This window comes from Hyalella azteca, unplaced genomic scaffold (assembly GCF_000764305.2).
Source record: "Hyalella azteca isolate HAZT.00-mixed unplaced genomic scaffold, Hazt_2.0.2 contig8840, whole genome shotgun sequence".
Classification (NCBI taxonomy): Eukaryota; Metazoa; Arthropoda; class Malacostraca; order Amphipoda; family Hyalellidae; genus Hyalella; species Hyalella azteca.
Window position 1 is genome coordinate 30,173 of NW_025938924.1, and position 11,471 is coordinate 41,643.

Here is an 11,471-nt window from a genome sequence, read left to right on the forward strand (position 1 = left end):
TTTAGAACACTGAAGTCATTTGTTATTTCAGAGTCATTTATTGTTTTTCAAACCATTGTCATAATAGTACATAAAAATTACTTGATGACAATAATTCAGGCAAAACCAAAATTCAAAAGGAATATTAAGCGCACACAGGATTCACCTGCATTTCACAATAATAAGCTAATATTCTGAACCAAAGTAAAAAATTATATATAAGATTAACTTTAGATCGATTAATTGCCTTTAATTAATTAATCGATTAAATTAATTGCCTTTAATTGCCGATTAATCATTCACAGTATCCAAATGCGAGCTTATCGAAGGACTTCTTGCTACGATATATTGATAATTATATGTACAGGATGTCCTATAATAGTGTCACCAACTTTGTAATCTCCGCTTTGAATTAATCTATTATAATTTTTATTATTTTATTATTTTTAATTTATTATATTTTTATTACTATTTTTGCTATTATTATTTATTTTTTTATTAAATTTTATTATGTATATTTCTCACTAGAACGTTTTCAATATAAAAAAAAACAAAGAATTACAATTAAAATGAGTTAATCTGAAGCGGAGATATAATCAGTTAGACGATAGTTAGTCATTGTTATAGATACTACTAAGACTAATTGATAATCATTTGCATTATTAGTTTGTTTAAACACTTGAAAAAATGTAAGATTTAGCGAATAGAATTAATACACAGATTTGTTAATGTGTTATGGATGGGTATAGTTTTCGAAACTGTTGCTGGGCAGTTGCATCTCTTTGACAAACTTTTATGTCAAAGAAACGATTTAGTGTAATTAAGATATTAAATTTTCATGAATGCTTAAACATATTGAGCAATAGACTATTATTTAGAAAACTATTATTTATTAATAGACTATTATTTATTATTTATTTGAATATCGACGTCAAGCAAATCTAATTATTGGGAGAAGGTGGGGGTTAGGACCAGTAGTTGACGTGTATTTTTATTGACGTGTATTATTGTTGACGTGTATTTTTATTTATTTATTGATGACATCTTCTTTCTCGGCCAAACTGGGTCAAGATGGCTAATGTAACGGCAAAAGTGCATCGATATTAGGATAAAGTCTCATTAATTACTCTGAGTGTAGATCGAACAAGAATTTAAAAGCAAAGAAAACAGCCATGGTTAATATTCTGGCTGTTTTCTTTGCTTTTAAATTCCTGATAAACTTGCGATTTAAAATCAATCTAGTCATTTTAATATTTAGATCGAACAAAGGATACGTCTAAGATGTCCTGGCGCTATATAGTACAGGAAAATCTCAACAATGGAGTTCATACAATTAAATTCCTTTTCAGAAGATGAAGAAAAGATAACAAAGAAAGATTTTACTTACTGTACGATATGTGCACATACATATATACGTTTGATAATAATACTTTCTGGTACTAATATACGCTATCAATAATAGCAATGATTCACCCTTTTCGTGAAACTATCATTGAGGAATTTTAAAACGGGGAATTTTAATTTGATAAAAAAATTTTTTTTTATCAAATATAATCAGTCATCCACCTAAAAACTCTACGGATCTGCTAGAAATTTTTCGGTCATAGTCATGTATATAAAAAGTTTGAGCTGAGTTCTCTATGAAGCCGCTCTCTTTTTCACAAAATTCCGCGGAATTCTCAAGCATTTTTCGTGATCAGAAACACAATTTTTTTTTCGATAATAATTATATTTATTGCGGTGTGAGCGATGATGAGACTAAATATCTCCTGCTTCCTAATAAAGAAAGTGCCAAAATTTTACAGCTAGCTGGGGGACATGAACCCGCAAACTAACGTGTCAATATGGAGCATCAAACTTCAGTCACTAAATAGTGCCCCTCTGCTGAAAAATATTTCAGACGTACGTATAAATGAGAAGAGCATCAATTTAGAAAATTAATAGTAATTAACAGAACACTGTAAGATTTTTAATTCGCAATTTATTTATCAAAAAACATTTCACTTGAAAAAATGTAAGATTAGGCGAATAGAATTAAAAAACAGATTTGTTAATGCGTAAACGTCAAAACTATGAAGAACACTACGTATCATATAACTGAGTACACAAATAGGATATATTCGCCCTGGCTTACGCAGTGATCGCTCGCCAAATTAGTAGATATAGCACGCAATTTGTGACAACATATATTGGATTTTGACCTCAGACTTCATTATGGTCAAACAATCCCCTACGATACTCCCCCTATGGATACAATCACCCTATGGAGCTAATAATGATTAATAATATTATTAATAATTAATAATAATATTTTATGGTGCCACGGATTACATATCGTGAGTGCCCTCATTCTTGTCAAATGTGAGTTGAATAATAATATTTGTTAAATTATGCGTTGTTTTAAAAGTTCTCAAGCGGAATTTTCCGTCTGTTTTGATTATTGTTAGAAAAGATTTTCATTCATATATTGGTGCTAGTTTAATGTATGAAAATTTTCATGCAATTTTTGCTCGCAGCGTACGCGAATTACGACGGTAGAGTAAAGTGGGCGCCAGAAAATCTGGAAGTCCTATTTGAACAATAGGATTTCCAGAAAAATCCTATTGTCCAAATAGGGATGCACTTTATGGCCTACAGCACGAGCAGGGAGCAAACGTTGTACCCACACGTCTATTAGCCGGGCTAAACTGGGTCAGGATGACCCACACAACTGCAAAATGTGCATCGCTATTTAGACAAAATCTCAATTTTTTCTGGTCGGAGGGACAAGAGAGTGTAAACTTCGCCGGTGTTTCGGCGATGATTCACCGACGTTACGCCTCTTCGTCCCGCACCTACCGCCAGACCCTCACTCTCATAGAAACGAGTGAGACATTGTCTGAATATAGATGCATTTATCAGCCTTCAGTGGGGCATCCTTTGCCAGTTTGCATTGGCAAGAGAGTGTATCAGTACTATGCGCAAAAAGTGAGTCACTATTTGTGTAAATAACTTGTTTATTTCTCACTGCATAACAGCGGTCGCTTATTTTGAATTTGGGCCAAAACTATAAATTTTCATCAAGATAGGATAGTGAAGGAAAAAATATATGAGGATGTTGAAAAGTTATTTTATTTAATTCTGATACACGATAAAATATATGTAAATGTGGTCTTACATGTGAATTTTGTGTTCGTTAATTTGATCATTACAGATTTTCAAGTGATCAAATAATAAAACGAGAGTATAGCGGTTAGAGTATATAATTATTAACAAGAGCGGTAACTTATAACAAAAAATTTTTCTAACAATATAATGAATGGGAGTGTTAGATGGATGAAAATTCAAAAGAATTTAATAACATGAAATATAACATTTAATTTGTTGTTAACTAAACTGTTTGCATATCTCAGACAAATATTATGTCTAGAATTTTTTTTTAAACCAGCGTGCATGCTCAAGCGTGTTGTTTATCTCGAACGTTAGATTTGTAGCTCATATACATAGTTGCAATTAAAGAACAATATCTTATTACTGATGTGGAATACCTATATGTATTAGAATGATTAATTTTTAATGATTCATAAAAAATTTAGTTGTTAAACGCATTTTGATTTTTCCCCATAATGGTCACAACTTTGATTTTGTAAAAAAATGAACCAATTGAAACTAAAATTTTAAAAGTGAGCATACCAATCACATGCATAGGTAAAACTATTTATCTACTTTTTGCTTTTGCTATTGCTACCTTTCGCTATTTCTACTATCACCAATCAATAGGTTAACTAAAAACACGGTCATTTCAAGCAATCATACATTACTATAATCAATTTATCATTCACTCTTTACCATTTTACTATTTTTAACGTTTACTAATGAAATATGATTGCAGCTAATATAGACAAGAATTTCGGATCAAGAGTGATAAAATTTTCACAATTTACTCTAAAAAATGCATAGAAACACGAAAGTCTATTTTAATAGAAAAAATCAAGGGCCACAACGGTAACGTGAGAGCTTCTGCGAGAACTCTTTTTCCAATCAGGCTGCAGTAACAAGTTAGAATTTACATTACTCGGTTTCTAGCCTTAAAACCATAATTATCAAAAATATTTAGTCGTTATGTTTCTTCAATGGTATTAGTTCATTTTAGGAACGTTGAGAAATAATGAAAAAATTTTGCAGATTAAATACTAAAATTACTTATTAAAATCAAAATTATTTTGATTTTTATTGATCATTCGTTAAATTTCCTACTGTAGGAAAAAAAAAACAGCACACATAATCGACTTTATTCTAATCTTAACGTCGCTAGAAACGCACATGCCACATTCACAAGCAAACAACAAATTTCACTAAAACTACATCAGTTCGAAAAGGAACTTGGTGGAACATCACGTATAGGGAAGAATATTTAATATGTCAGATTCCCAAATCGGGAACACAATAAAGAAAAATACAAACCGAAGTAGTATTTCCAACATCTCCTACATACTTACATTTTTTTAATTATTTTGCACAAAAACTGTCATCAGTTTTTTGTTGAAAAACATATACCATTTCTACAACGGTTAGGGGAGATTAAACGGTATTTGTTTTACATTTATGTAAAACGATTTTATCTTAAAAAATTTCCAAATAATTAGCAGTTTTATGGACCTTAAGAATAACCAATCGAGTTACTAATCATGCCAATTTAAATCACAAAATGTTATTTTCATATCAGATAAGCACGTAAAAAATTCATTCATCATTTGACAGTCAGATCGGGTTTTCACAATAAAAGGTGGACGATGAAAAAGGGCTTATCTCCTGTGGTATCCTGAATCATGATATCCGTGGTCGTGCTCTGGCACTAAATAACAAATCTCCTTATAAGTACCCTTTTTATACCCGTAACTTTTCTTTCCTTTGTGCCCCTTGCCCTTACTTTTATACCCTTTTCCTTTAGAGGTCCAACTCTTCCACCAGCTCTTATGTTTGTTCCCTTTGCCCTTTCCTTTTCCGTAGTCATCATGACCGTATCCACCATGGTCATGTCCATAACCACCATGGTCATGTCCATACCCATCATCATGATCATCATACCCATATCCTTTAGAATAACCCTTACTGAAATGCCTGTCGATTGTTCCCGGCGACGCAAAGGCACTTCCAGAGTAATCCAGAACCTCGTAGGGATCTACATTCGTCGTATCGACACCAAGATATGCGCTGTCTTCCACAGCTCCGTATCCTACTTCAGCATAGCTTGCGTCATAGAGGCTACCGGCCCGGCTGGGGCTCGAGGTTTTCGCTATCTTGGACGTGGGCTTCGAAGAGGAAGAGGAACTGAAACTGAAGAAGCCGGACACCGGGCTGAGCAAATGGCAGAGCAGGGCTGTGCCTCCCACGTATAACCACGCCTGCGGTGAGCAAGAAAAATTAGACACATGTCTGGTGAGATGACAGTGCACTCAAGAAGGCAAAATTCTCATTCCTGTGATCTACTATATGTCTCCCACGTATAACCACGCCTGCGGTGGGCAAGAAAAGTTACATACATGTCTGGTGAGATGACAGTGCAGTCATAGAAGACAGAATTCTCATTCCTGTGGTCTATTAAAGAATAAATTTCCCTGGTGGTACTATAATAAATGAGTTATAAGGACCCAATATCGTCAAATTGTAGAGGAACGAATAAGAATCCTGGAACTATTTTCAATTAATTTTGCATCAACCTCAATGAATTGGCCAGTGGGGCATTAACGGAAATAAAACATTACACAAGAAGTTTTTTTAAATCTCAGGGTTTGTGTAGATCAGGTCTTCTGAATTTAATTGCCAGAGCATCGAGGACACATCGAAGATGAAAAACGTCCATGAAGGCTTCCGTCTAAGCAATAACCGATGATGAAATCAATGCTGATTTGAATTTTGACGGTAGGGAAATATTCCACAAATAATTTATACTTCTAGGACAGAACTGAAACTGAAGAAGCCGGACACCGGGCTGAGCAAATGGCAGAGCAGGGCTGTGCCTCCCACGTATAACCACGCCTGCGGTGAGCAAGAAAAGTTAGATACATGTTTGATGAGATGACAGTGCAGTCATAGAAGACAAAATTCTCATTACTGTGATCTACTATATGCCTCACACGTATAACCACGCCTGCGGTGAGTAAGAAAAGTTAGACACATGTTTGGTGAGATGACAGTGCAGTCAAAGAAGAAAGAATTCCTGTTAACTATAAAAGAATAAATTTCTCTGGTGGTCATTATATGAGTTATAAGGACTCAATATCGTAAAATTGTAGAGGAATGAATTAGAATGAGGCATCAATTCCAATTAATAATGCATTAATCTCAGTAAATCTGGCAGTGAGCCATTATCGAAAATCTAACATCACTCGGGAAGTTTATTTCACTGCCAAATCACAATGGACACATCGAAGATGGAAAACGGCCATGAAGGCTTTCGTCTCTCAGCAATAACCGATGATGAAATCCATGCTGATTTGAATTTTGACGGTAGGGAAATATTCCACAAATAATTTATACTTCTAGGACCAAATTTTATCCTTGCGTTTTGAAATAACGTCCACGAATGCCCTGAAAATTTTTTTCTCGAGTGAAACCATTTATGGGAAATAAATGATTGGCAACTCCTTACATGCTCTGCCATCGCCTTTACAGAATTTTCTATTACAAAGGCGTAAAAAACGCTTGACCTTAGTCGATGTATTGTTTCCATTTCACTAAATCTCCTAAAAAAGATGTCATTTAACCTCATCGGAAAACGTCCATATAAACATTTAAGAGATTTTACATAAAATCCTATAAATATCAGAGATACAATCATATCAGAAGATTTTACCCACGATCTTCTGAATAACAGACATGACATCATATTATACAAGATTGTGTGTCATACCATCTGATGTATCAAATTGTATGTTCGTTAAAAGAAGACCAGCTCCTTTTGCATAAGTGGAAGCTAAGCTTGCATCCGAGCATTGAATAGCCTAAGGGGGCTGCCTGTATTGAAGTACATAGATGATATCAACTTGAGAAAAAAGCGACTGGGAAAGAAGAGTCTAATGGACACTTTCTTCCACCTTCTTCCCCTATGAAAGAGTTGACACATTGACACGTCGGATTGACACATGATGTCGGTCGGTTACAATGATAGGATGGGGGATGTCAATGATGGGATGTCAATGATATGATGTCAATGATAGGATGTCAATGATGGGATGTTAATGCATGATGGGATGTCATTGATGGGATTGACAAATATTATTTTGTTTGAATGATGGGATTGTTTGTTAATGCATGATGGGATTGTTTTTTTGTTGGATGGGATGACAAAAAATATTTTAAAGACCATCATATGGCATGGAAGCTAATCGGAAAAACAAGATTTTTATTTTTAATCACTGATTGTTTTCAAAGAGCACTGCCATTAATAATGTCGATAGATTGAAGTATTGGCAGTTTCTTTTAAATGAGTTCTCTATTTACTCGACTGTTTTGGAACTTAAAAAAGTATAACAATGATGATGTATTTATTAATGATAAGAACCTAATTATGAATCAATTATTTATTATATGAATCTAAAAAAGTATTCAAGAGAAATTTAAAGCCCATTGTTCTGGCTTTGAATTTAAATTTGAGAAATTCGAAGGTCATTTGTAAGTTTTTGATATATTATGGCGTTCTTCGAAATTGCGAACACAAAATCCATAAATTTGTTTGGTTCTTTCTAGACTCTGCATTATTGGAAAGCGACATCAAAATTTACAAATCGATCCTCGCCAGTAACAAAGCATTTAAATCTCAATAGCATTTAGAAATCAAAATGAAGGAATCATTAGATTGTTTCAAAATGCGAATTTTCATCCAAGTAATTTCTGATAAATCGTTGGTAAATTCGGGCTTATGTTCATCGAATCAATTTTTAGTCTTAGCCTAAGCTTTTTAGCCAGCATAATCGCTGGCGGTTAATGAGACATTCATTGTTGCAAGCATAGCATATATAACATATTTATATAGTCAACAAAGCAGTTATACTGTTGCAAATAGCTATGAACTGGGGACCTTCCATAGAATTCACACAATTTCAAATTTCCTTCTACGACAATCAACATGTTTTTATTTTTTATATATCACTGCGAAATAATTGATGAAATTGTTTGTATCAGAAAAATTAAAAATTACTGGAAATTAAGCAACAAACATGTTACCAACGACAAAAAATGTATAGTGAATTGCACTATGCATAATAATGATTCAATTGAATAATTTCGCTAGAAAAAAGCCTCTCTAGTGGCAGGTAGCATTCGTATTGAGCGCCATTTTTTTTCTAGCCACTTTTAATTTCAATTCTCTGAAGAACCAAAATATCGTCATGCCGGTCGACCACTCACGCGCGGGGGCGATACGAGATTTGCCATTGGCAATCGCCCGTAGCAAAAGAAATATTAATCATGACAAAATGTATGATGAGAACAACCTCAGGCTCATGCTGATAGATCGAGCGAGGCTTGCAGCAAGGTTTTCCTAGCTACATTTTGAATCGATGCTATAATTTAGTTCTTCCACTATGCTACAATGAGGCTACAATTTAGTTCTTACATTAGGCTACAATGATGCAACAATTTAGTTATTACAATAAATTTAGTGACGTTATAAGAATATTTACGATTTGAAGTAACGTAGTGTTTTACTCAGTACTTCGGCAGAAGTTAGAAATTCTGAAATTATTGAAATTGATATGAACTGCTGCAAAGATATTCATTAGCAGATTCTTTAAACTATTCCATTTATTTACGCAATGATCTTTGCCTTTATCTGAAGTCTTACGTTTTTTGTTTATGACATAGTTATTTGATAGAAATACTAAATATGATGACAGAAAATTGATTTGAAAATCTTTATATTTTAATGATACCATTAATGTTTTTTCATTATGGAAAGATATCCTATTTTATGGTTATATCAGGTCATTTAGTAACTTTTTAACTCAAATTTTGGCTACTGTTAATTTATGTACAAAAATTCGAAATTTAGTGTTTGGTTTGAAATGAAACTCATTTGTTGTTCATGTTGTCTTTTGATTTTAAAATTCCTCGTTGCTCGACATGAAGGCTTAAGCTTGATTCTCAGTAAAGACATTAAATAATATTTATTAACCATTATTCAATATTAATTATTAGTCTTCAAACTAAGAAACAACGCCAAAACTTGAAACAGGAGTTGGAGAAGGTTTTAGGCTGCAAAAATTTTCTCGAGGCGTTAGGTTTTCAATACAGAGGTTAATTGGATTCTACGCAAACATGACAAAAAAAATAAAATCGTGAGAACAAAAAGTGTGGTTAAAATACAAATGGATTTGAGTATCTGTTTTTATGAATTAAAAGTTAGAAGTTTTGAGAGCTCGATGGTCAAAATTCCAAGTCGATTTCAGCGAACGAGTCCTTGCAATGTTGAAACAAGTGTCAACCAGAACCATCGAAGGTTTCACGAGCTTTAATAAAATATCTAATGAATTCGAAATGAATGGATTGGAAATGGGTCTTTACAATACAGTAAATTTCCTGTTTCAGCTTTTGGTTTTACTTCACTATCATTAAGGCTTGAATGCCTCAAGTAGGCTTCATGTTTGCGGGCAACGAAATATTTGCATAAGAGAAATTCTTGACCTCAATTGTGGCCAAGCGCATCAAAACAAACGTCGCTCTAACCTATTTCCAAATTTACGTACCGCCTTCATTTCCAGGCAAATAAATTCACTTTCAAGATCGAATTACGTCACTATTTCACTCTTATGACAGTTCACGTAACAAATCACGTCATGGAAATATTCATGTCGTCATTGATCGATGGTTGATAATTGAACCGTCTTGCCAGGTCGTGATACGCAAAGTGCGGACGCTCTGAAGACTCCGCCAGCTTTATACCGCTACGTGCAAGCGCTCGCGGGGACTCGGTTTGTAACCGGGACTGTTTAAACTGCAAGCTCCTCTGGTGCATCTGTTCGCCACAACCATCTCCATCTTGCCAGTCAAGAACCATTTACGGTTCTTTAACGATAGAATTGTGAACAGTTTCGACGCTGTTGGCTCGCTATTGGCCGAATTTAGAGCGTTTAAGAAAGCGAATAGGAGATGGGTTCCGTTATAGCGTAGCTCGGGCAGTTGACGTTGTCGCTGGAATGGAGGAGGAGAAGCTAGAATTACTTAACTGGATGCCCACGGTTGGCTGACTTCAGAATCTAAGCGACACATGCAAAATGACCTCTGTTACGCTCTTCTTCGTAGAAATAATATTGGATTACCCACCGCGGAGATGTGCGTGATGTTATTCCACTGATAGCTGTCAATTATACCCCATTGATCCGTTCCTTAAAATCGGAATTCATACGACACAGAAAAAGATGGGTAAACTGGCTCCGGTCTGGATGAACGGCTAGCCCGTGGCATCTGACGCGAGAAAAAGTCTCAGAAAAAACTTTACGCAACAGCAATGTCCTACAACCAACTTTCGAACGCTTTACTGCAGCTTGGTAAAGGCAAGTATCGCCTGAGCTCATAGAACTCAAGTAAGTTGGTAGGTGTGTCGATGAGAGTTTTTACTCATTGACTTCATAACTGCAGTGCCCCTTAGAAAGCTATACCTTCTCCTTCATCCCTGTTGCTGCTCTACCAGGCATATTTAGCTTTAGTTATCGCTGGAAGCAAAAAGTACCTTTCTATGCGATAGTACTGAGCGAACTTTTGTGGAAACACAAAAAATTTAAGTGATGGCTATAAGAAAATGATTGCTAGGGTGCAGGAATCAAATTTACGCACTAAAAAAGGTTTTTCCTCCAAATGCAAGAGAAAGGCATGTAAATTTACACTTAAAAATTAAACAATCTCTCAGCAAACCAATTATTATTTTAACCACTCACCCCAAAAATGTATGAAGCAGCCCAAATATGTATGAAGATTTGAATGAACTGCTTTCGAATCGAGTGCATCAGAATTTTAATCGTTATAATTTCATGGAGTATTATTCTCATATTGAACTTTCAAACAACGGCGCATCTGGAGAATGTCCCAAAATATTCGAGTCACATTTTTCACTTCAGCGAATTAAAAAATCAAAAAGAATCAGAGATTCAAAACCTCATGCCAACGAGCTTCCCCTTTCCCTGAACTTTTAAAATGAATTATCGAATTATTTTATTTTGATGCAGAGGTAATGTTTCCTATGGTAGAAAAGTAAATGATTATTATTATTATTATAATATATGAGCTCTATGTTTCGTATCTAGGGTCTCAATTTAATAACTGCAATCATGTCCAAATATAATTTTTAAGCTAATAGCATAATTTTTAAGCCAATATTGTACCTTGTTTCACTTGTTTGCCATTATTCTTTTTAATAATTAGACGTTAAATTCGATGCCCGTTTTTAAGCATTGCATGAGCTTAATTCGTTCTAAAACACAAATAATCTATAATAGGATAATTCTCGAATGATTTTC

The 11,471-nt window shown here is 34.3% G+C and overlaps 1 protein-coding gene across 1 annotated transcript; it reads right to left on the reverse strand.

Annotated features, from left to right (window-relative positions):
- Positions 1 to 4,236: 4,236 nt before the first annotated feature.
- On the reverse strand, positions 4,237 to 9,881 carry LOC108681535 (TATA-binding protein-associated factor 2N). The gene is made up of 3 exons (XM_018170579.1): positions 9,705 to 9,881; positions 5,930 to 5,997; positions 4,237 to 5,295 (listed from the first exon to the last, which is right to left on the reverse strand). Exons 1-3 carry the CDS (start codon positions 9,711 to 9,713, stop codon positions 4,764 to 4,766), a joined length of 609 nt encoding a protein of 202 aa, XP_018026068.1. The 5' UTR covers positions 9,714 to 9,881; the 3' UTR covers positions 4,237 to 4,763.
- Between the last annotated feature and the right edge of the window lie 1,590 nt (positions 9,882 to 11,471).